This window comes from Manis pentadactyla, chromosome 4, assembly GCF_030020395.1.
Source record: "Manis pentadactyla isolate mManPen7 chromosome 4, mManPen7.hap1, whole genome shotgun sequence".
Classification (NCBI taxonomy): domain Eukaryota; kingdom Metazoa; phylum Chordata; class Mammalia; order Pholidota; family Manidae; genus Manis; species Manis pentadactyla.
The window spans coordinates 152,989,185-153,014,961 of NC_080022.1; the positions used below are offsets into that span (position 1 = coordinate 152,989,185).

Sequence of the window (25,777 nt, forward strand, 5' to 3'; positions counted from 1 at the left end):
AAGGAATGCTAGGAATACCTTTATTCAGGGTGGTTTTGTACCTGGAAAAAAAAAAGTCGGGCTCTAATAAGACGTGAGAAGAATACAGGGACGTCGTAGATCTAGCAGTTTCTGCCACTGCCATTCACAATGGCCCGCTCCAGCCCCAGCGTGAATCTGTTAACACTACAACTAAACAGGAATGTCAGCCCTGCCCAAGAAAAAACTTTCTGGGAGAGCATAATCTCCACTTTTCAATCAGGACTCAAGGGCAAGTGGGTGGCGAGAACGTCTCTAAGCTAATTTCTGGTATTTCCAGGGCATGTCTCCCGAAGTACGCCAAGGTTTTGGAACGCGACCAGCACCAGGCTTTCGTTTAAAAGAAGCACTTCCGGGGCTGCGCTGCGGGCCGGGGGAATGTCCCGGAAGTACAACCTTGGTGTAGTACGTAGGAAAGATGGCGGCAGTGCAGGTTGCTGGCTGTCTACCCGGCAAGCCGCCGCCGGATCCGCCGCCTGAGCAGAATAATGGGTTCCGCCGCTTGTCCGCCAGGCTCTGCGCTCTGCGCCCGGATGGCAGCAGCTCCGCCCGCACCGAGATCCACCTGCTCTTCGACCAGCTCATCTCCGAGAACTACAGCGAGGGCGGCGGCGTGGCCCCGGAGGTAGGCGGCGCGCCGAGTCGGGAGGAGCCTGGCAGCGCCTGTTGGCACCGGCCCCACCCTTCGGAGACCCTAGCGGGTAACTCCGCCTGTCTAACCCGGCCTTCCCACCCCCACTTCGCCTTACTTAGTTCCAGGTTCGTTTGCTTCCTCCGACCGTGGCACATTCTCTGCCTGCCTTTATCTGGAAGTCCCTGCAGTGTTGGCAAAGTCCCATCTTTTTAAACCCTACTTGATGACTTCTGCTCTGATAACACTGCAGGTGGCTTCTCTGGTACCACCTTCCCGTTCCCCAGCTCACTATCTGCATCCAAAACACTTTGTATCTAAAATTCACTACTATTTATTGAGTACGTGGTGTCCAGGCCACGTACTGTACTTTAGCGTGCACGGGTCCAGGAATCTTAGAATATGGGTATTAGTAGGTCTGTTTTACTGATAAAGATACTGAGGCTTATAAAGATCCAATGTCATAATGACGGCAAAAGGCAGAGCTAGAACTGGGAATTGGAACCTAATTCTGTCGCAAAGACCCTGCCATTTTCTGCACCTACATGCTGGCTCCCCGCTTCCTTCTCTTTACAAGTACTTTGAGCGGTACTATTCATACACAGAAGGCCTTGAATACTACTTGTTGAATTCCTCGAGCTCTTGATCCAGCCATATCACTGCCTTCTCGTGCTCACAGGCACTTCAAACTTGACAGTTCCTAAAAATGGGTGCATTATTTCTGTACACACATTCCATCTCCAACCTGTCCCACCCCACAACACACACAAACGTGCAGTCCACCAAGTCACATAGATACTAGCCCTTCCCCTTTCCTTCCTCCCAGATCTTATCCAGTCCAGAATCCTCAGGATTTCTCTTGGAAGTATTCTTCAGTCCATCCCTTCTCCAAACCGTTCTTTGTTCTGCTAGAGTGGTCTTTTCTTTAGCGGAAAGAAAAAAATCTGTTTAGAAAAGTGAAACTTTGATTTGAGATTTTCAGTACATACTGGTAAATGGTCAAAGCAAGTCAATGTACAGAAAAAGTCATACAGTATGAGACCAATATAAGGTGGGGAGGTTTTAAAACTATGTATGTATGTTTATAGATGCAAAGAGTTCACAACAATGTATGGAAAAGTTTACAACATAACGGTAGTTACGTCACTAGAGGGCACAGTGGAATTAAGGGAGTAGTCCAGGACTTTTTATTTGTATAATTTGATACTTTTGCACCAAAAATATGTTCCTTTCCAGTCAGTCCTCCTTTTGTGCCTTGTGTGCAGTCATTTAAAATTTGCTGTTCCTCCTGCTGGTATTTCATAGGTCTTTGCACACTCCATTTCCTTTACTGGCAGTATCTTCCAGGGCCTTGTGTGCCTGGGAGATTTTTACTTGTCCTTCACATGATTCCAGATTCTGCCTAAAAATCACTGCCACAAGACCACTCTGAATATAACATACTCATAGATTATGTGCTTAATTCTTGCAGCACTTAATTCACTTTAATTATGTATACTTCTGTCTCCCTCACTAGACTAGGAGTTCAGGAATATGTTCTCCTTTGGAGCCCAAAGACCTACCTAGTAGCACACTAGGTGCTTAGTCTTTTAATTCAATAAATATCAATGGATGAATGAATAGCGTGACAGTGCAAATAGGTTCCTCTCTTTTTTTAGAATTCTCTAATTTTACATTAAATTCATACAAGTATCATTTCTGATTTTCCAAATGACATTGAAAATCACGTTTGCTTTTGGTATTTTTAACTTCAGTGTGTGCTTTTTTATTCTGGGGGCCTTTTTTGGTTGTTTAATTGTACCATCTACATTAATAAGAGACACTGGAATCTTTAGCTCCACAAAAACTGTATTGATTCTTCTTTTTTACCACGTCCTGTTTTTGTGCTGTCATTTCATTTTTTTCCTACTTACTGTTTCAAATTTCATCTTCTTGAGTGTGGATGCTCATGTTTTTTTTATGTTTATTGTGTTTGGCAGTGGAGAAGGGGTGTCTTCACTTGACTAACAGGCATATCTTCATTGTTTTTTTTTTGGTAGGATGTCAGCACTCTTCTTGTCCATGCTTGCCGACTGGTGCCTCTTAATCAGAATCATCTTGTCAGCAAAGTGTCTCAGCTTATCCACCATTTACTCAACAGATTGCAGGTAATCATGTATATAACTTTAGAATTCAGATCATGAATTTTGAGAATAAGTACCTTTGAACACTGCATCTGTGGAAAGTGTAATAGGCCAGTCTTTTGAGAGGCTATAGAAAAAGCAAATACTTTACCACGAATGACATTAAAACATATATGTCTGCTGAAAAAATATTCTGCATTATCTAGAAGTTCTTTAGAGGTATTCCTTTCTGTTTGTTCAAGAAAGCAGTATCCTTCATGCCCCCAGGTCTTGTAATTTTCCTGGAATTTGATTTGACCAAACAAGATATATCTAAGAATAAATTGAAATAATTCCCTTACCCCTCTCCTTTATTTTTCCCCTTTCCCAAAGCTACCATTTTTGGGGTCTACAAGGAGACACTTATCTAGTATAAAAAGACCCCTGTTATTTATATCAATGTCTGTACTATAGCTCTCTTCTGACCAGAACCTTTTCCAATTTGTTAAATAAATCTAGTAACTTTTTAGGAACAGTTCAAAAATTGAGGCTGTTACCGTAAAGTACCACATGAGTATGTGAATGTAATTAGCAAAACATCAATCAACATTGGGCAGTCTAGGATGTTTTTGGCTCCAAGAAACAGAAAAGACAACTTAAAATAGCTAAAAAAAAAAAAAGTTATCTCATGTCACAAGCCCCGAGGAGGGCAGCTCTAGCGGAACTTTCCATTCTGCCATCCTCAGTGTATGGATTCTCCTCAGCTAACATCTCTCACAGTCATAAGATAGCTGCCTCAATTCAGGCATCCCATGCAAAGTAAGTCAACACCCAGCAGAAGCAAAAGAACTATTTGCTTTGTGTCTCTTTTATTTAAGAATGGGGAAACTTGTCCCACAGACCCTGCAGTGGACCTTCCCTGGTGCCTGGCTAGGGAGACCTTGGTCATGTAAGAACTCCTCTCTACCAGTCTTATCAGGGGAGTGTTATTAGCATGAGTGGCTTAAACCAGGAGTTTCAACTTTGCACATTAGAATCACTTGGAGGGCTTAAGCTCCCCAGATGATTCCAGTGCACAGCTTAACCCTTATGTCAGGGGTTTTCCGCCTTTGCAGTATTAATAGTTTGGGTGGGAGCTTGTTATGGGGCTGTCCTGTGCATTTCAGGATCTTCAGCAGAATTTTTGGCCTTTATCCACCAGATGCCTGTAGTATCTCTCCAGTTGCAACAATCAAAAATGTCCACAGATACTGCCAACTGTATCCTGGGGAAGACGGTGGTCCCTAGTGGAGAACCACCATCTTAAACTAATTAGGATTTATTATCAGGTCTCACGTTGGAGAGGTGGGCAACCAAATAAAATCAGTACTCTGCCAGCAAGGGAAGAGATGACGAATGCTGGTAGGTAACCAGCAATGTCTGCTGCATGTGACTTCTAAATGAAATTAGTCTAGTTTCAAGTTTAGAATTTTGCAAACTGATGTAGTGGCTTCTGAGTACCTTCTGAATATATACTCAGGTATATCATTCTTGTAGCACTGGCAATTGGAAAAGTTCCTGATCACTTATGGCACCTACAGCCCCTAACCAGTTTTCTAACATTTGATGACAGTTTATCTCAGTTGACCATTAATTCGTACTTGGATTAGCCTAGTGTGTCCCCACGAGATTATGGACTCCTTGAGGACAGGGATATGCCAGCTTTTCTTGCTGTATTCTCCACTTCATGGTAGACACATAGTAGTATTTATAGTAGCATTTAGCAGACATATTTATTCACAATTATTAAGTATTTACTGTCTATAAGGCAATTTAGTTGAAATAAGAAATAAGGATTAAGTCCTACATATCTGTGGATTTACAGCTGCCAGTGTCTGGTAGTTCAAGGAAAAGTTACAAGGACTTTGCCAGGTTCTACTTAGAATGGAGGGAGTAAAGGGGAAGAAGGGAGCAAGGCCTTAGGCAAGGAGGAGGCTGTTTTGATTGAACTTTGAAGGCCATTATAGCCTATCTTTTTGACAGACAAAAAAATGGACAAATGCACTCTCTCCCTTACACAGCTTGATTCAGATAAGCATACACATCTGAAAAGGATAAAAATATTGTTTTAGAAGTAAGATCTTAAATATTTTTTCCTCTATTGAAAGGTGATTGTTGATGAACAAAACCTGGATTTTCTGTTGGCATATACTATTTCCGCTATTCAGCAGTGCAGTTCTTGGACACACATGGAAATTCTTCAAGCCCTTGCAGCTCTGGTTTATGGCAATGGCTCAAAATGTCAAAAGGTAGTTTTTCTTTCCTTTGTTCTGTCTTTGCTTTAAAAGACTCTGAACCAACAGGTTTATGTTCAGGTTTTGTCCTGCCATTAGTTAGATGTGTAACCTTGAGCAACCCATACCCTCTCTGAGCCTGGTTTCCTCTAACGTAAAATAGTTCCTCTGAAGATAAAGTGAGGTAATGCTTGTGAAATGCTTGGCACTTGGTAAATAATAACCTTATTGCTATCATTACCCTTCAGCATCAGTGAAGATGAGGGAGCTTCAGCAACTACCTAGGCTGGGAATGATGATGCTTACTGTTGGTTTTTGGCAACTTTGTCTATCTGAAAGATTTACCTAGTAGCTAGTCTTTTCGTACTTAACTGCCCTTTAGTTAAAAAAAAGAAATCTGTCTCTAAGAGTAATATTTTCCTGGAACCTTTCAATCAACATTGCTGTAATTTTGTTTTAGTACCTCCCAGACTTGCTAGGCAAGAGTGGACTCTTGATGAAGTTGAGTGACTTGGCTCAGTCTGACCCTGAAGTTAGGAGAGCTGCAATACATTGTATGGCAAACCTGTGTCTCAGGTATGTGGATCCAGTCAGATTTCCCAGTTGTAATAAGACAGGGCCTCTTCTGGGCCCTTCGTTGGTGGTTCAGTGTGTCTGAAGCTAGAGCCAACTTAGAAAAATAGATTACTCTGCATTTTCCATGTTCTTTGCTAATAAGATTGTCTTATATGGCTTATCTTTAATTTTTAATATTGCTTATAAAGAAAGCTTAGAAGGAAGTGAAGGAAAAAATAGACTAGGGCCTTATCCCTAAAGTATGGTAAAAGTGATATATGGGCAGTATGTTAAGTTTTCCTTTCTACTTGCATAGGTTCTAACTATATATATTAAGTGTTCTAGAAGTTCTATAAGTTTAAGCTATCAGGAGATTTGTCTGTCAAAGCCAATTTCTTCTAAGAAAATGGAATCAATCCCAGCTGCCCAGTCTAGATTCATGGAACAGAAAATGAGCAGTGCAGACTTGAACGGATGTAATGTTGTCCAGTTGCTAGGGTTGCTGTGCGATTCTAGCTTGACAGGACCTGTCCTGCATTCTTTCCCTCTAAGAGCTGAAAAGTAGAACTAAAAAGGATTTCTCTTTCTCCATACTTTTTCCACTGTAAACTTCTGTAACTTTTTCCTGTGGAAACCATTCTTCCTTCCTTCTTTTCACTCCAGCCTTGTGCCTGTCCCACAGCAGTAATTAATTAACTAAAATGCACATACCTCCAGAATACACTTTCATTCAAGGGTATATTCCAACTCCATTATAGTCTGCATTACTGCTATTTTTAATTCTTGTTCTTTTGCAAACCCTATTTCTAAGGAGACTGAGTTTGAGTTGCTCTCTCTGTGTGTTTTAGTGTGCCAGGTCAGCCGTACTTGGAGGAGCCCTACCAAAATATCTGCTTCCAAGCTTTCTTGACCATGTTACAGTCTCCAAAATCATCTGATATGGATGATATCACATTCTGTATGGTAGGTGAACTCCCACTAAACTTGTGGATATTACAGATGTGTCTGGAAGCAACAATAGAACAGAAGCTGAGACTGAACAGTTTAATTTGGTTGCTGCATTAGTTTTTCCTAGAGATACAGGCATAAGTGGAATGTTTATAATCAAAAAAGACTGAACTTATATCTTTCATGTTTAAATTATAAGAAACTGTGTTTGTTTGTTTTGCTCTTGGTTTTGTTTTGCAGTTCGAGGTTTTTAAAGAAACTGTTTTCCCCCCTCCTGACTATAAAAGCAATACAGTTACAGACTAGTGACTATCTTTTAGATGGAAGAGAATGGAGTGGATTTCAACAATATCTGCAACATTTTATATCTTAAAAAATCTGATGAAAATATGATAAGTTGTTAGCATGTTTTAAATTCAGAGTGACACATTTCAAAGATTACAGATGGTGAAAGTTTTTCATGGTCTCCTGCTCAGATATAACCCTGGCTATTTGTTCTACATATCCCAGATTTTTTTAATATATTGATGAGCATATTTATAATTTTTAAATGGTATTGTATTAAACAAGCTGTTTCACAACTTTCTCTTCTTTTAAAACTTAATATCTCTTGAACATCTTTTCAGTACCTATTAATGTACCTTATGCTTCCTAACTACTGTAGTTAAGAGATCTGGGCAAGTTCCTTAACTTCCTGAGCCTCCGTATTCCTCATCTCTGAAATGCAGCAACTGATGTAACTGTTCTTGCGGTGGTCTTGTGAGGAGTATATGAAATAAAGCATTTAAAGTGCTTGGCAGAGCGCTTCCTGTTATTGTTGAGTTTCACACGTAGCAGAGTTAGCTTTTTATATAATTGCAATCATTAATGGAAATCCAAGTTTTTTCAATGTTTCCACTATTTCAAACAAAGCTACAGTTTACATCTTTTCCAGGTGGAGAGTATTTTCTTAAGGACAAAATTCTAGAAATGAGATTACTGAGTCAAAAGAATCAATACTGATCAAAATTTCTCTCCAGAAACCTGCTCCCAGATACATTCCTTTGCCTTTAAGAGCTGCTGAAGTTACTATAGGTATTCCCCTCTTCTGATCTCTGCCGCCACTTCTTTTTCATTCCTGCTGCATACTTTCCATTAAACATCTCTTGTTTTTCTTGTTCTTTATTTGTATATATTGATTATAAACATGTATCGTATGACCACTCTTACTCACTAAGAGCACTGTTCTAGGAAAGAATAAGTTAATCAGGTCTCTAGATCTTCATCTCTGCTTTTTTTTTTCCTGTCTAAAGATTTTTCATCACCTAAAGACTTTTTCTCCTCCATCCTGTGTGGTGCTGGAAAGTTGATCACTGAACAGCCAAATTTTATTTACTTTTTAACTTGGTCTCCTTTTTCCCCTAGTTGTTACAAAATGCATTAAAAGGTATACAGTCTCTTCTAAATGGTGGGAAGATGAAACTGACACAGACTGATGAACTTGGAGCTCTTCTAGCTGTGCTGAAGGTAAGGCATTCCCTTTTTAAACTACAAGTCCTCATTATAGTGTCTTCCCTACTTAAACCCTAAGCATAAGGACTACTTTATACTGTCAACCCTAGCCTTAGGGTATTGTATTTCCAGAGAGAAGAATAAATTGTTCATATTCAAGCATACTTAAAATTAAGACCTGGAATAATTGCTCTGAAAAGAAAAGTAAATATATCAAAATTCTAAAATTTTATATGTGAATCTAAACTTAAGAAGGGAATAGGTTATGAGGTATTGTCTGCAAGTAATTTAATTTTAGATTTTCTTGAACCTGTTTGTTCTTAAAAGAAGAACCAGGGCTTCTCCTGGGCTCTCAGCCCCTGGGGGTAGGCAGGCCAACCAGGACATATGTCTGTAGGCTGCCATCCTTTGATTTCTGAGCCTGCAGTTAGTGAGAAAGTCAGGTCAGCCTTCCTGGGGACACAGATGTCTTCAGTTCCGCCTGGAAATAATAAGAAGCTTTGTGTTGGCCTCAGATCAAAGCCATGTATAACTTAACTTTATCAGGACTAAAATTTTAATTCTTTTCCTCTGCCATCTCCCCTATTCCCAAAAAGATAGCTAGATGCAGACATGGATAAGCTAAATAAAAATGATGTTTGGTAAAAAATATATAGATAGATAGATATAGGTGAAATAATTGGATAGCACAATTGGATACATTTTAAAAATTAATAAAATAATAAGTAAATAAATAAACCAAAATCAAACCTAACCTGATGTGGCCAAACTAGATCTATCTGGAGGCTGGATGAGATTAAACTCTTCTATAACCTTAAACCTTCAATGACTTAGAAAATCTATTTTCTGTCCTATTTTAATTTCCTTAATAAGCTCCTAAACATTGTCTGTTCCTCTGTGTGATTCTAGAACATGGTGAATAATTCTGTTACATGATTTGTGTTTCCTTAATCACAATTATTAGAAATCCATGTTTCATGGACTCCCTGGACTGAACTTAGAGATGCCTATGGTGTTATACCCCACTCCACTTCCTCAGTATGATGGGCGACCACCCATCCAACCGCAGCCATCAGAATTCAGCGCTTCTCGGCCAACTGTGGTACATTTATATCTATTTAGATTTTAGTTGTGGATTGTTTTTAATTGCTTGCTATGTTTTTTCTATGATTTGCATTACTGTTGTGCCAAAGGCTTACCTTGAATTTGATTTCAACTTAAAGTTTTTAGCACAGCAAATTTAAATTAATCAGACTGCTGAAAATACAAGTTAGAGCATCATATACTTCTAAGAGGTCTAGGCAATTTAACAGCTATAAAAATAGGCATTCACTTTATACCCAAAGTCACGTATCCTTATCCTCTAAATACTCAAGACCACAGATCAACAAACTTATCCTGTAAAAGTCTAGCTGGTAGGTGTTATTAATTTTCTTTTGCAACTGCCAAATTTCCCACCCTTTCCAACTAGCTGCCATCTCCCTCATGTGCTGTGGAGAACTGAGAGCATACCGATATATGGCCAAGGTATTGCATCTGGAAATGTAATAATGCCTGATAAAAATGCTTATAATTAGAATTCTTTCACTCATTCATTTATTCAACATTTACTGAGCATCTGCTATATCCCAGACATTGTGCTAAGCATTAAGCATATAGACTGTGTTTTTAGGAATTTGGGGGAGAAGGCGAAAATATATAAATAAACTACCATAATGCAATATTTTGATTTTTTTAAATCAGAATATTCACAGGGTACCTGAGAATGCATTCAGGGTACCCAGTCCATATAGAGGAGCAGGAGAAGGCTTTTTAAAAGATGTGTTAACTAAAGTAGCTCAAGAATGAGTAATAGAACATCTTTCATGTGTCTATTGGCCATTTGTATGTCTTTGGAACAATGTCTATTCAGTTTCTCTGCCATTTTTTAATTGGATTATTTGGCATTTTTTGGTATTGAACTGTATGAGTTCTTTATATATTTTGGATATTAACTGCTTATTTGGTATATCATTTGCAAATATATTCTCCATTCATTAGTTTGCCTTTTTGTTTTGTTGATGATTTCTTTTGCTGTACAGATATAGTCTAGATTTAGTTTGATCTAGTCCCACTTGTTTGGTTTTGCTTTTGTTTCCCTTTCCTGGGGAGACATACAAAAAAATTGCTAAGGCCAGTGTTCAAGAGTTTACTGCCTATGTTTTCTTTTAAGAGTTAGGTGTCAGATCTTAGGATTAGGTCTTTAACCCATTTCAAGTATATTTTTGTATATTGTCTAAGAAAGTGATCCAGTTTCTTTCTTTTCCATATAGCTCTCTGGTTTTCACAACACCATTTATTTTTTATTATTATTATTATTATTATTTTGTAGATAATTACTTTTTATTGAAGGGTAGTTGACACACAGTATTACATTACATTAGTTTCAGGTATACAACATAGTGATTCAACATTTATATACATGACAATTCTAGGTACCAGCTATCACCATACCAAGCTGTTACAATATCTTGAGTATATTCCTTATGCTATACATTACATCCCGGTTACTTATTTATTTTACCATTGGAAGTGTGTACTTTTTTTTTTTTTTTTTTTTTTTGTGAGGGCATCTCTCATATTTATTGATCAAATGGTTGTTAACAACAATAAAATTCTGTATAGGGGAGTCAATGCTCAATGCACAATCATTAATCCACCCCAAGCCTAATTTTCGTCAGTCTCCAGTCTTCTGAGGCATAACAAACAAGTTCTTACATGGAGAACAAATTCTTACATAGTGAATAAGTTACATAGTGAACAGTACAAGGGCAGTCATCACAGAAACTATCGGTTTTGCTCATGCATTATGAACTATAAACAGTCAGTTCAAATATGAATACTCATTTGATTTTTATACTTGATTTATATGTGGATACCACATTTCTCTCTTTATTATTATTATTTTTAATAAAATGCTGAAGTGGTAGGTAGATACAAGATAAAGGTAGAAAACATAGTTTAGTGTTGTAAGAGAGCAAATGTAGATGATCAGGTGTGTGCCTGTAGACTATGTGTTAATCCAAGCTAGACAAGGCCAATAAAACATCCACATATGCAGAAGATTTCTCTCAGAACAGGGAGGGTGAGGTTCTAAGCCTCACCTCTGTTGATCCCCAATTTCTCACCTGATGGCCCCCCTGCGACTGTCCCTGTCTTAGGTTGTTCCTCCCTTGAGGAATCTTACCCGTCTCTGGCTAACCAGTCATCTTCCGTGGCCATACAGGGAAATGTGAAGTTGGTAAGTGAGAGAGAAGCCTTATTGTTTGAAAAGGTTAGCTTTTTACTTCTTTGCATATTTATGCCCTGTAGCTTCTATGCCCAGCATTTGTCTTGAGGTATCTTTACCACTTGGAAGAATTATGATACTTGGTAAATTTGATATGAGGCACGAATTCTATTTAAGGGCACAACACCATTTATTGAAGAGACTTTTTCCCATTGTATATTCTTGACTCCATTGTTGTAGATAACTTAACCGTGTAAGCATGGGTGGGGGATGCATATCAAAACCTTAATGAGATATTACCTCATACCAATCAAAACAAAGGACAAGAAATAACAAGTGTTGTCAAGTATGTGGAGAAAAGGGAACTCTTGTGTACTGTTGGTAGGAATGTAAACTGGTGCAGCCACTATGGAAAACAGTAGGATTTTTAATCAAAAAATTAAAAACAGAAATACACAATCTAGTAATTCCACTTCTGGATATTTGCCCCAAAGAGCAAAAACACTGATTCAAAAAAATATATGCACCTGTGTTTGTTGCAACATTATTTACAGTTGTCAGGATATGGAAACAACCTAAATGGCCATCAATAAATGAATGGAAAAAGATACAGTATATATACACACACACAGTGTAATAATATTCAGCCACAAGAAAAGAATGAATGAAATATTGCCATTTATGACAACTTAAGTGGATCCTAGAGGGTATTATGCTAGGTTAAATAAGTCAGATAAAGAGAATTATGATTTCACTTATATGTGGAATCTAAAAAGCAAACAAACAAATGAACAAATGAAATACCCCAGAAATAGACTAATAAATACAGAGAACAAACTGGTGTTGCCAGAGGGGAGAGTGGTTAGGGGGTAGGTGAAACAGGTGAAGGGGATCAAGAGGTACAAACTTCCAATTATAAAATAAATAAGCCACAGGGATAAAAAGTACAGCATAGAGAGTATAGCCAATAATATTGTAATAAGTTTGTGTGGTGACAGATGGTAACTACAATTATTGTGGTGAGACTTTCATAATGCATATAAATGCCACATCACTATGTTGTGCACCTGAAACTAATTAATATTGTGTCAACTAAACTAAAATTAAAAAAGAATAAAAAAGAGTGAATAGTAGCACAGAGAATGTTTTACTCAGAAGAAGTGCCTAAGCACAGAGAATAAGAGTGTTTGCAGCCCACTTGTTAACTGGTAGGGCTAGAATGTCCAGTGCGGGAAGGAGGAGGGTGGGGCAAGTATGTAGCAGAGGCCAGATCTTAAGGGTCTTATATAGTATGCTAAGGAGTTTGGGTTTTTATCTTATTGGTTGTGGAGATGAAGAGTTTTGTATAAGGGAGTGATGTGATAGGATTTGCATTTTTAGAAAACTCACTGAGGTAGTAAGTAAAAGGGAATAAGTCTGGAGCCACCATAATAAATCCAGGTAGAAGTGGTGAGGACCTTCCCTCAAGGTCAAGGACTTCGGAAGTGTGAAGGAAGGCACAGATTCTAAAGATACTGGCAAGTCAGAACAAAAAAAGTAGGAGAAAAGGAAGAAACTGGTTTTTACTTAATATCTGTATCTACAAAGCCCAGTGCCCTAAAACATGCACAGTATGTAATGGATTAACATCTCTCCTATGCATCTAGAGTGGTGCTAGCTATATATCTTAATTAGGAGAACTGAGAAAAATAATTCACTCAAGTCATTTTCTATAGACGAATTCTCTTGTGGGACCCCATTAGAGAAGGCTAAATGCTTTCATAACTGTGCAAAGAAGGTGGCATTAGCCTTATACTTATAGATGAGGAAGGTCAAGCTCAGAGAAGCTAAATGATTTTCCCAGGGTCACAGGGTAACATTTAAACCCGAGTCACAGTTTTGACTGTCCCACGTATCTCATACCTTGTTTCTTAAAGTCCAGTAGGATGTATGTAAGCCCTTAGTATTGTGCCTGACACATCAAGTATTCAGTAAGTGACACATTTTTGTTTTCTCCTCTTTTCTTTTTTCTTCAAACTTTACATGTTGGGGACATATTTAGTAATTCTCAAATGAGAAGGTACCAATAGTTACCATAATATGTTTTCATTTGCTCCTAAAATAAGAATAAAAAGAAAAAATCAAAAGTAAAATCAAAGAAAACCCAGCAAGGGGAGGAGGATGAGGAGGAATCCAGTGGTGAGAGAGAAGTAGCCCTGGCCCCTGGCGTGGGCAGAGTGCAGCTCCAGGAAGGGACCGCTCACTGTTCCTCCTCCCCGGGTGTCCGGAGTTTGCCAGCAGATGGAAGTGGAGCTGCAGGAACAGACCGCGTCTCCTCAGCCTTCAGTTCTTCGGGTTGGAAGAGGGTCAGCAGTAGTGAGTCAGACTATTCTGATGCTGAAGGAGGCATGCAGAGTAAAATGAGGTAGTAGTATTTTGTTATATTTTTAGTCCTTATATTCTAAGGTGCATTTAAGTTTATAACTTTGCCTAAAAACCTGAGTGCTGCATATGACTTAACTTGAAGATTCTCATTTATGTGGGCCTTAGTATTACTTTGCATTTTGCCTTGTTCTCTCGATCTGCCTTTTACATATTCCTCGGCCTGGAATATTCTTTCACTTTCTTTGCCTTTTTGCTGTGTTAACCACTGCTCATCTTTAATTTGAGTCCAGCCGTCATGTCCTCTCAAGAAGCCCTTTCTGACCCTTCCCCCAGTTATGGCTTAGGCTCCTCCTGTGTGACCCTTTGACTTATCTCTGCCCTAGTGTTGATCATAATGTGTTACAGGTATCTCTTAAACTGTCAGTCCCTGCCATTAATAGCTTGGCACAGGCGGGAGCTTATTTATGTCTGCCAGCCTCAGCACGGTGCCGGGCACATGCATAAGAACTCTCAGGACCTGCCTGCTGGGTGAATGGGTACTCTGCAGTGCTCCAGATCTAACACTGCTTTCCTCACGTCAGACTGTCACTCTCTTATTCTCTGAACGGTTGTGTTTTATGTTGGTTACTTTATTAACTTATTATATGACTAAATTGCTTCAGCATGTTTTGATTACATTTTGAAAACTAATTTTTTAATATAATACTGGCATTTTTATTTTAGGGCCTACTCAGAATGTTGAAATTCTTAATACATCATTTATGTTCTCTAGAATAAATAGCATTTCACGTTTGTATTTTTTAAAACTATTAAAATATCTTTTTCTTCCTTTTTCTTGGGTATTAAAGGTCTTACCAAGCCAAAGTTCGCCAAGGAGCATTAGCTTGTTTTCTTTCTACTATAAAATCAATAGAAAAAAAAGTTCTTTATGGCTACTGGTCAGCTTTTGTTCCTGATACCCCTGAGCTTGGAAGCCCACAGTCTGTGTCCTTGATGACTCTTACGTTAAAAGATCCTTCTCCAAAGGTAAGAGCATTTATACTATGAAGCATTATACTACAAAGGAAAACTTTTTAGGTCTTTGTTGTATTTTTCTGCTTTAGCTGATCTTACCTGAACACAGCTCTTACTAATACCCATGTTCTCCCTTAAGAACCACTGGAAACAGGCAGGAGGATAGGAAATGGGCTTATGTGACTAACAAGTTGAGAGAGCCCATGCTGGGGTGCCTCCTGCCCCAGGTCTTGTTCGAAGCCTGAGCATACTGAGTTACAACTTCAGTGTCCCCTTGAGGCCACACTGAAGCAGCTGTGCTTCTTTCCCTGTGATGATAACTCTGATCGCCACGGTTTTATAATAGGAAAAGTAGCTTAAACACTCAATGGAATATCATCGTACATAATGGTTATGTAGGATGTATAAGACTTAGGAAAATGCTTATAGTGAGAAAACATAAAAAGATTTTTAGATGACCTTTCAAAGGCTTCTACAGGGTGAAGAAAAATCTACTAGACCGAACTTCACAGAAAAATGCCTTGTAGGGTATTTCAGATACTCAGTATCCTGAGCAGTTAAACCGGCAGAAATTTTTCAGATTGAATCAATAGCAAATGAGAACCTGGGAGAAGAATGGAAAGTGAATGGTGGCAAATAAGTCAGTAATTATTCCATTCTAGTAATTGAAAGGAAAATGATTACAAAGGTTTAAAATATATGTATTTGAAGACCCTCCAGCTGAGGGGAGCTGCGGGTAGTAGCCAAGGAGATGGTGGCATGGAGCAAGTAGCAGGCCAAGTCAACCACCTGCACTACAACTGCCTGGCCAAGGGGATGTGGGGTGTGTGGGTTTACAGTACGAATACAGAATGGCTATGAAGTCAGGTCTCATGAAAGTTGATTGAGATAATTTTCATATCTTTATATCTTTTAAAAGTTAACATTTGACTTGAAGTGCTATAAGAAATTTTTTTTTAGATAATTATTTTTTATTGAAGGGTAGTTGACACACAGTATTACATTACATTAGTTTCAGGTGTACAACACAGTGATTCAACATTTATATACATGATAATTCTAGGTACCAGCTATCACCATACCAAGTTGTTACAATATTTTGACTATATTCCTTATGCTATACATTACATCCCGGTTACTTATTTATTTTACAATTGGAAGTGTGTACTTTTTTTTGGTTGTTGTTGTTAGGGCATCTCTCATATTTATTGATCAAATGGTTGTTAACAACAATAAAATTCTGTATAGGGGAGTCAATGCTCAATGCACAATCATTAATCCACCCCAAGCCTAATTTTCGTCAGTCTCCAGTCTTCTGAGGCATAACAAACAAGTTCTTACATGGAGAACAAATTCTTACATAGTGAATAAGTTACATGGTGAACAGTACAAGGGCAGTCATCACAGAAACTTTTGGTTTTGCTCATGCATTATGAACTATAAACAGTCAGTTCAAATATGAATACACATTTGATTTTTATACTTGATTTATATGTGGATACCACATTTCTCTCTTTATTATTTTTAATAAAATGCTGAAGTGGTAGGTAGATACAAGATAAAGGTAGGAAACATAGTTTAGTGTTGTAAGAGAGCAAATGTAGATGATCAGGTGTGTGCCTGTAGACTATGTGTTAATCCAAGCTAGACAAGGGCAATAAAACATCCACATATGCAGAAGATTTCTCTCAGAACAGGGAGGGTGAGGTTCTAAGCCTCACCTCTGTTGATCCCCAATTTCTCACCTGATGACCCCCCTGCGACTGTGCCTGTCTTAGGTTGTTCCTCCCTTGAGGAATCTTACCCGTCTCTGGCTAACCAGTCATCTTCCGGGGCCATACAGGGAAATGTGAAGTTGGTAAGTGAGAGAGAAGCCTTATTGTTTGAAAAGGTTAGCTTTTTACTTCTTTGCATATTTATGCCCTGTGGCTTCTATGCCCAGCATTTGTCTTGAGGTACCTTTACCACTTGGAAGAATTATGATACTCGGTAAATTTGATATGAGGCACGAATTCTATTTAAGAATTCGTTGTAATTAGGAAGGAAGAAGAAAAGCTATAGAAGTAGCAGGCGGGAGAAAACATGGGAAGATTGATTATTTCTTTGACATATCTTCTTGTAGAGTAACTTCAGCATGTATAGATTTTAAGCTACTACTTAAATTGCGCACACACATTAACATAATAGGAGTATAGTTACATAACCAAAGCATACCTGTAATTACCAGCCATCTCCAGTGAAACCAAGAAAACCAGTTAGGCACCCTAGGCATTTGTGAAAACTTATCAATGATATGATGGTTATTATCTAACTGAATTTGAATAGTTTGAGAAAAATCAGACAAATTAAAACAACCCATTCCTGGGCACTGTTCACATCCCATATGTTCTTTTTTTTTTTTTTTTTTTTTTTTGTTTTGTGAGGGCATCTCTCATATTTATTGATCAAATGGTTGTTAACGACAATAAAATTCTGTATAGGGGAGTCAATGCTCAATGCACAATCATTATTCCACCCCAAGCCTAATTTTTGTCAGTCTCCAATCTTCTGAGGCATAACAAACAAGTTTTTACATGTAGAACAAATTCTTACATAATGAATAAGTTACATAGTGAACAGTACAAGGGCAGTCATCACAGAAACTTTCGGTTTTGCTCATGCATTATGAACTATAAACAGTCAGTTCAAATATGAATACTCATTTGGTTTTTATACTTGATTTATATGTGGATACCACATTTCTCTCTTTATTATTATTATTTTTAATAAAATGCTGAAGTGGTAGGTAGATACAAGATAAAGGTAGAAAACATAGTTTAGTGTTGTAAGAGAGCACATGTAGATGATCAGGTGTGTGCCTGTAGACTCTGTGTTAATCCAAGCTAGACCAGGGCAATAAAACATCCACGTATGCAGAAGATTTCTCTCAGAACAGGGGGGGTGAGGTTCTAAGCCTCACCTCTGTTGATCCCCAATTTCTCACCTGATGGCCCCCCTGCGACTGTGCCTGTCTTAGGTTGTTCCTCCCTTGAGGAATCTTACCCGTCTCTGGCTAACCAGTCATCTTCCGGGGCCATACAGGGAAATGTGAAGTTGGTAAGTGAGAGAGAAGCCTTATTGTTTGAAAAAGTTAGCTTTTTACTTCTTTGCATATTTATGCCCTGTGGCTTCTATGCCCAGCATTTGTCTTGAGGTATCTTTACCACTTGGAAGAATTATGATACTCGGTAGATTTGATATGAGGCACGAATTCTATTTAAGGGTTGTAATTAGGAAGGAAGAAGAAAAGCTATAGAAGTAGCAGGCGGAAGAAAACATGGGAAGATTGATTATTTCTTTGATATATCTTCTTGTAGAGTAACTTCAGCATGTATAGGTTTTAAGCTACTACTTAAATTGCACACACACATTAACATAATAGGAGTATAGTTACATAACCAAAGCATATCTGTAATTACCAGCCATCTGCAGTGAAACCAAGAAAACCAGTTAGGCACCTTAGGCATTTGTGAAAACTTATCTATGATATGGTGGATATTGTCCAAATGAACTTGAACAGTCTGAGAGAAATCAGACAAATTAAAACAACCCATTCCTGGGGACTGTTCACATGCCATATGTTCTTTTAACAATAAATAGTTTGTAGTTGTAAGACTTTGGAGCGCTACAATTTGCACTTCTCCAAATTCTTGGTTGAGTTCCAACAGTATAGATCCAGTCCAATTTTGTTGTTTTACTGTATGCACAGGCCAGCTTAGATATCTCCTTCCTCATTCCCATGGCAAGTCCAGGAGCTGGTGGGATGAGTGCATCTACAGCTGTAGCAGTGCGTGGATCTTTGTTGGGGTTTTTTGATGATCATCTTCTGGCATGAGTCTTCCAGAGGGTGCAGATGTTGGAAGTTCTTTTTCATATCGTATCTTAGTTCATTTTCAGGGTAGCCCAATTAGGCTTTGATCCTCTGTATAAACACAAACAGACCCTTTGCCTACACTTTTATATGCCCTTTATACCCTTGTGTAGAACTCGTTGGAGGTTACCACACAGGAACTGCCCTTTTTTTTTTTTTTTTTTTTTTTTTTTCTATCACTAATCTACACTTACATGACGAATATTATGTTTACTAGGCTCTCCCCTATACCAGGTCTCCCCTATAAACCCCTTTACAGTCACTGTCCATCAGCATAGCAAAATGTTGTAGAATCACTACTTGCCTTCTCTGTGTTGTACAGCCCTCCCTTTTCTCCTACCCCCCCATGCATGTTAATCTTAATACCCCCCTACTTCTCCCCCCCTTATCCCTCCCTACCCACCCATCCTCCCCAGTCCCTTTCCCTTTGGTACCTGTTAGTCCATTCTTGAGTTCTGTGATTCTGCTGCTGTTTTGTTCCTTTGTTCTTATATTCCACAGATAAGTGAAATCATTTGGTATTTCTCTTTCTCCGCTTGGCTTGTTTCACTGAGCATAATACCCTCCAGCTCCATCCATGTTGCTGCAAATGATTGGATTTGCCCTTTTCTTATAGCTGAGTAGTATTCCATTGTGTATATGTACCACATCTTCTTTATCCATTCATCTATTGATGGACATTTAGGTTGCTTCCAATTCTTGGCTATTGTAAATAGTGCTGCAATAAACATAGGGGTGCATCTGTCTTTCTCAAACTTGATTGCTGCATTCTTAGGGTAAATTCCTAGGAGTGGAATTCCTGGGTCAAATGGTAAGTCTGTTTTGAGCATTTTGATGTACCTCCATACTGCTTTCCACAATGGTTGAACTAACTTACATTCCCACCAGCAGTGTAGGAGGGTTCCCCTTTCTCCACAGCCTCGCCAACATTTGTTGTTGTTTGTCTTTTGGATGGCAGCCATCCTTACTGGTGTGAGGTGATACCTCATTGTAGTTTTAATTTGCATTTCTCTGATAATTAGCGATGTGGAGCATCTTTTCATGTGTCTGTTGGCCATCTGTATTTCTTTTTTGGAGAACTGTCTGTTCAGTTCCTCTGCCCATTTTTTAATTGGGTTATTTGTTTTTTGTTTGTTGAGGCGTGAGAGCTCCTTATATATTCTGGACGTCAAGCCTTTATCGGATGTGTCATTTTCAAATATATTCTCCCATACTGTAGGGATCCTTCTTGTTCTATTGATGGTGTCTTTTGCTGTACAGAAGCTTTTCAGCTTAATATAGTCCCACTTACTCATTTCTGCTGTTGTTTTCCTTGCCCGGGGAGATATGTTCAAGAAGAGGTCACTCATGTTTATGTCTAAGAGGTTTTCGCCTATGTTTTCTTCCAGGAGTTTAATGGTTTCATGGCTTACATTCAGGTCTTTGATCCATTTTGAGTTTACTTTTGTATATGGGGTTAGACAATGGTCCAGTTTCATTCTCCTACATGTAGCTGTCCAGTTTTGCCAGCACCACCTGTTGAAGAGACTGTCATTTCGCCATTGTATGTCCATGGCTCCTTTATCAAATATTAATTGACCGTATATGTCTGGGTTAATGTCTGGATTCTCTAGTCTGTTCCATTGGTCTGTGGCTCTGCTCTTGTGCCAGTACCAAATTGTCTTGATTACTATGGCTTTATAGTAGAGCTTGAAGTTGGGGAGTGAGATCCCCCCTACTTTATTCTTCTTTCTCAGGATTGCTTTGGCTATTCGGGGTCTTTGGTGTTTCCATATGAATTTTTGAATTATTTGTTCCAGTTCATTGAAGAATGTTGCTGGTAGTTTCATAGGGATTGCATCAAATCTGTATATTGCTTTGGGCAGGATGGCCATTTTGACGATATTAATTCTTCCTAGCCACGAGCATGGGATGAGTTTCCATCTGTTAGTGTCCCCTTTAATTTCTCTTAAGAGTGACTTGTAGTTTTCAGAGTATAAGTCTTTCACTTCTTTGGTTAGGTTTATTCCTAGGTATTTTATTTTTTTTGATGCAATTGTGAATGGAGTTGTTTTCCTGATTTCTCTCTCTGTTGGTTCATTGTTAGTATATAGGAAAGCCACAGATTTCTGTGTGTTGATTTTGTATCCTGCAACTTTGCTGTATTCCGATATCAGTTCTAGTAGTTTTGGGGTGGAGTCTTTAGGGTATTTTATGTACAGTATCATGTCATCTGCAAATAGTGACAGTTTAACTTCTTCTTTACCAATCTGGATTCCTTGTATTTCTTTATTTTGTCTGATTGCCATGGCTAGGACCTCCAGTACTATGTTAAATAACAGTGGAGAGAGTGGGCATCCCTGTCTAGTTCCCGATCTCAGAGGAAATGCTTTCAGCTTCTCGCTGTTCAATATAATGTTGGCTGTGGGTTTATCATAGATGGCCTTTATTATGTTGAGGTACTTGCCCTCTATTCCCATTTTGCTGAGAGTTTTTAACATGAATGGATGTTGAACTTTGTCAAATGCTTTTTCAGCATCTATGGAGATGATCATGTGGTTTTTGTCTTTCTTTTTGTTGATGTGGTGGATGATGTTGATGGACTTTCGAATGTTGTGCCATCCTTGCATCCCTGGGATGAATCCCACTTGGTCATGGTGTACGATGGTTTTGATGTATTTTTGAATTCGGTTTGCTAAAATTTTGTTGAGTATTTTTGCGTCTACGTTCATCAGGGATATTGGTCTGTAGTTTTCTTTTTTGGTGGGGTCTTTGCCTGGTTTTGGTATTAGGGTGATGTTAGCTTCATAGAATGAGTTTGGGAGTATCCCCTCCTCCTCTATTTTTTGGAAGACTTTAAGGAGAATGGGTATTATGTCTTCCCTGTATGTCTGATAAAATTCCGAGGTAAATCCATCTGGCCCCGGGGGTTTTGTTCTTTGGTAGTTTTTTGATTACCTCTTCAATTTCATTGCTGGTAATTGGTCTGTTTAGATTTTCTGTTTCTTCCTGGGTCAATCTTGGAAGGTTATATTTTTCTAGGAAGTTGTCCATTTCTCCTAGGTTTCCCAGCTTGTTAGCATATAGGTTTTCATAGTATTCTCCAATAATTCTTTGCATTTCCGTGGGGTCCGTCGTGATTTTTCCTTTCTCGTTTCTGATACTGTTGATTTGTGTTGACTCTCTTTTCTTCTTAATAAGTCTGGCTAGAGGCTTATCTATTTTGTTTATTTTCTCGAAGAACCAGCTCTTGGTTTCATTGATTTTTGCTATTGTTTTATTCTTCTCAATTTTATTTATTTCTTCTCTGATCTTTATTATGTCCCTCCTTCTGCTGACCTTAGGCCTCATTTGTTCTTCTTTTTCCAATTTTGATAGTTGTGACATTAGACCGTTCATTTGGGATTGCTCTTCCTTTTTTAAATATGCTTGGAGTGCTATATACTTTCCTCTTAAGACTGCTTTTTCTGCGTCCCACAGAAGTTGGGGCTTAGTGTTGTTGTTGTCATTTGTTTCCATATATTGCTGGATCTCCATTTTGATTTGGTCATTGATCCATTGATTATTTAGGAGCGTGTTGTTAAGCCTCCATGTGTTCGTGAGCCTCTTTGCTTTCTTTGTACAGTTTATTTCTAGTTTTATGCCTTTGTGGTCTGAAAAGTTGGTTGGTAGGATTTCAATCTTTTGGAATTTTCTGAGGCTCTTTTTGTGGCCTAGTATGTGGTCTATTCTGGAGAATGTTCCATGTGCACTTGAGAAGAATGTATATCCTGCTGCTTTTGGATGTAGAGTTCTATAGATGTCTATTAGGTCCATCTGCTCTACTGTGTTGTTCAGTGTTTCCGTGTCCTTACTTATTTTCTGCCCAGTGGATCTATCCTTTGGGGTGAGTGGTGTGTTGAAGTCTCCTAGAATGAATGCATTGCAGTCTATATCCCCCTTTAGTTCTGTTAGTATTTGTTTCACATATGCTGGTGCTCCTGTGTTGGGTGCATATATATTTAGAATGGTTATATCCTCTTGTTTGACTGAGCCCTTTATCATTATGTAGTGTCCTTCTTTATCTCTTGTTACTTTCTTTGTTTTGAAGTCTATTTTGTCTGATATTAGTACTGCAACCCCTGCTTTCTTCTCACTGTTGTTTGCTTGAAATATGTTTTTCCATCCCTTGACTTTTAGTCTGTACATGTCTTTGGGTTTGAGGTGAGTTTCTTGTAAGCAGCATATAGATGGGTCTTGCTTTTTTATCCATTCTGTTACTCTGTGTCTTTTGATTGGTGCATTCAACCCATTAACATTTAGGGTGACTATTGAAAGATATGTACTTATTGCCATTGCAGGCTTTAAATTCGTGGTTACCAAAGGTTCAAGGTTAGCCTCTTTAGTATCTTACTGCCTAACTTAGCTCGCTTATTGAGCTGTTATATACACTGTCTGGAGATTCTTTTCTTCTCTCCCTTCTTGTTCCTCCTCCTCGATTCTTCATATGTTGGGTGTTTTGTGCTGTGCTCCTTCTAGGAGTGCTCCCATCTAGAGCAGTCCCTGTAAGATGTTCTGTAGAGGTGGTTTGTGGAAAGCAAATTCCCTCAGCTTTTGTTTGTCTGGGAATTGTTTAATCCCACCGTCATATTTGAATGATAGTCGTGCTGGATACAGTATCCTTTGTTCAAGGCCCTTCTGTTTCATTGTATTAAATATATCATGCCATTCTCTTCTGGCTTGTAGGGTTTCTGTTGAGAAATCTGACGTTAGCCTGATGGGTTTCCCTTTATAGGTGACCTTTTTCTCTCTAGCTGCCTTTAACACTCTTTCCTTGTCCTTGATCTTTGCCATTTTAATTATTATGTGTCTTGGTGTTGCCCTTCTTGGATCCTTTCTGTTGGGGGTTCTGTGTATTTCCGTGGTCTGTTTGATTACTTCCTCCCCCAGTGTGGGGAAGTTTTCAGCAATTATTTCTTCTAAGATACTTTCCATCTCTTTGCCTCTCTCTTCTTCTTCTGGGACCCCTATAATACGGATATTGCTCCTTTTAGATTGGTCACACAGTTCTCTTAATATTGTTTCATTCCTGGAGATCCTTTTGTCTCTCTCTATGTCAGCTTCCATGCGTTCCTGTTCTCTGATTTCAATTCCATCAATGGCCTCTTGCATTCTATCCATTCTGCTTATAAACCCTTCCAGAGTTTGTTTCATTTCTGCGATCTCCTTTCTGGCATCTGTGATCTCTTTCCGGACTTCATCCCATTGTTCTTGCGTATTTCTCTGCATCTCTGTCAGCATGTTTATGATTCTTATTTTGAATTCTTTGTCAGGAAGACTGGTTAGGTCTGTCTCCTTCTCTGGTGTTGTCTCTGTGATCTTTGTCTGCCTGTAGCTTTGCCTTTTCATGGTGATAGGAATAGTCTGCAGAACTGGGACGAGTGATGGCTGGAAGGACTTCCTTTCTTGTTGGTTTGTGGCCCTCCTCTCCTGGGAGAACAGCGGCCTCTAGTGGCTTGTGCTGCGCAGCTGCGCGCAGACAGGGTTTCTGCTTCCTGCCCGGCTGCTATGGAGTTAATCTCCGCTGTTGCTGTGGGCGTGGCCTGGCTCGGGCAGCTACTCCAAAATGGTGGAGTCGCGTTGGAGCAGGAGCTGCTGGGAGGCTATTTATCTCCGTAAGGGGCCTCCCTGCTCCCTGCAGCCCAGGGGTTAGGGTGCCCAGAGGTCCCGGATTCCCTACCTCTGGATTAAGTGGCCCGCCCTGCCCCTTTAAGACTTCCAAAAAGCACCCGCCAAAACAAAACAACGACCACAAAAAAAAACAAGAAAAAAAATTCTTTTAATTAAAAAAAAAAAAAAAATTTTTATTTAAAAAAAAAAAAAAGGTGGTCGTTCGTTTTTCTTTATTCTCCGGTGTCAGCCTCAGGCCTCTGCTCACCGGTCTTTCTGCCCTGTTTCCCTAATATTGGGGTCCCTGTCCCTTTAAGACTTCCAAACAGCGCTCGCCAAAACAAAGCAGCAAAAAAGCAAAAAAAAAAAAAAAATGGTCGCGCGCTTTTCTTATGTCCTCTGTCGCCCAGCCTCCAGTGCCTGCTCACTGTTCTTGCTGCCCTGTTTTCCCAGTATCGAGGGCCCTACACTCTGGCCCGGATGGCTGGGGCTGGGTGTTCGGCAGCCCTGGGCTCCGTCTCCCTCCCGCTCTGCCTGCTCTTCTCCCGCCGGGAGCTGGGGGGAGGGGCGCTCGGCTCCCGCGGGGCCGGGGCTTGTATCTTACCCCCTTCGCGAGGCGCTGGGTTCTCTCAGGTGTGGATGTGGTCTGGATATTGTCCTGTGTCCTCTGGTCTTTATTCTAGGAAGGGTTGTCTTTGTTATATTTTCATAGATATATGTTGTTTTGGGAGGAGATTTCCGCTGCTCTACTCACGCCGCCATCTTCCGCCCCGTCCCATATGTTCTTTTAACAGTAAATAGTCTGTAGTTGTAAGATTTTGGAGCGCTACAATTTGCACTTCTCCTAATTCTTGGTTGAGTTCCAACAGTATAGATCCAGTCAAATTTGTTGTTTTACTGTATGCACAGGCCAGCTTAGATATCTCCTTCATTCCCATGGCACGTCCAGGAACTGGTGGGATGAGTGCATCTACAGCTGTAGCAGTGCGTGGATCTTTGTTGGGGTTTTTTGATGATCATCTTCTGGCATGAGTCTTCCAGAGAGTGCTGATGTTGGAAGTTCTCTTTCATATCGTATCTTAGTTCATTTTCGGGGTAGCCAAATTAGGCTTTGATCCTCTGTATAAACACAAACAGACCCTTTGCCTACACTTTTATATGTCCTTTATATCATTGTGTAGAACTCATTAGAGGTCACCACATAGGAACTGCATTTTTTTTTTTTTAATCATTAATCTACACTTACATGACGAATACTTTGTTTACTAGGCTCTCCCCTATACCAGGTCCCCCCTATATACTCCTTTACAGTCACTGTCCATCAGCGTAGCAACCTGTTGTAGAATCACTACTTGTCTTCTCTGTGTTGTACAGCCCTCCCCTTTCTCCCACCCCGCTATGGATGCTAATCTTAATACCCCCCTACTTCTCCCCCCCTTATCCCTCCCTACCCACCCATTCTCCCCAGTCCCTTTCCCTTTGGTACCTGTTAGTCCATTCTTGAGTTCTGTGATTCTGCTGCTGTTTTGTTCCTTCAGTTTTTCCTTTGTTCTTATATTCCACAGATGAGTGAAA

The 25,777-nt window shown here is 39.4% G+C and overlaps 1 protein-coding gene across 2 annotated transcripts in view; it reads left to right on the top strand.

Annotated features, from left to right (window-relative positions):
• The first annotated feature begins 418 nt into the window (after positions 1 to 418).
• HEATR6 (HEAT repeat containing 6) overlaps positions 419 to 25,777 on the top strand; it is a 46,925-nt gene continuing 21,566 nt past the window's right edge. Inside the window, exons 1-9 of one of the 2 annotated variants that reach the window (XM_036911029.2) lie at positions 419 to 643; positions 2,689 to 2,796; positions 4,899 to 5,039; positions 5,485 to 5,600; positions 6,428 to 6,542; positions 7,932 to 8,033; positions 8,983 to 9,120; positions 13,392 to 13,690; positions 14,499 to 14,676. In XM_036911029.2, coding sequence (XP_036766924.2) covers positions 437 to 643; positions 2,689 to 2,796; positions 4,899 to 5,039; positions 5,485 to 5,600; positions 6,428 to 6,542; positions 7,932 to 8,033; positions 8,983 to 9,120; positions 13,392 to 13,690; positions 14,499 to 14,676 — 1,404 coding nt within the window. In that variant the 5' untranslated portion in view covers positions 419 to 436. Of the gene's footprint in view, positions 778 to 2,688; positions 2,797 to 4,898; positions 5,040 to 5,484; positions 5,601 to 6,427; positions 6,543 to 7,931; positions 8,034 to 8,982; positions 9,121 to 13,391; positions 13,691 to 14,498; positions 14,677 to 25,777 lie in introns of both variants that reach the window. The other variant, XM_036911031.2, reaches the window with a different exon arrangement.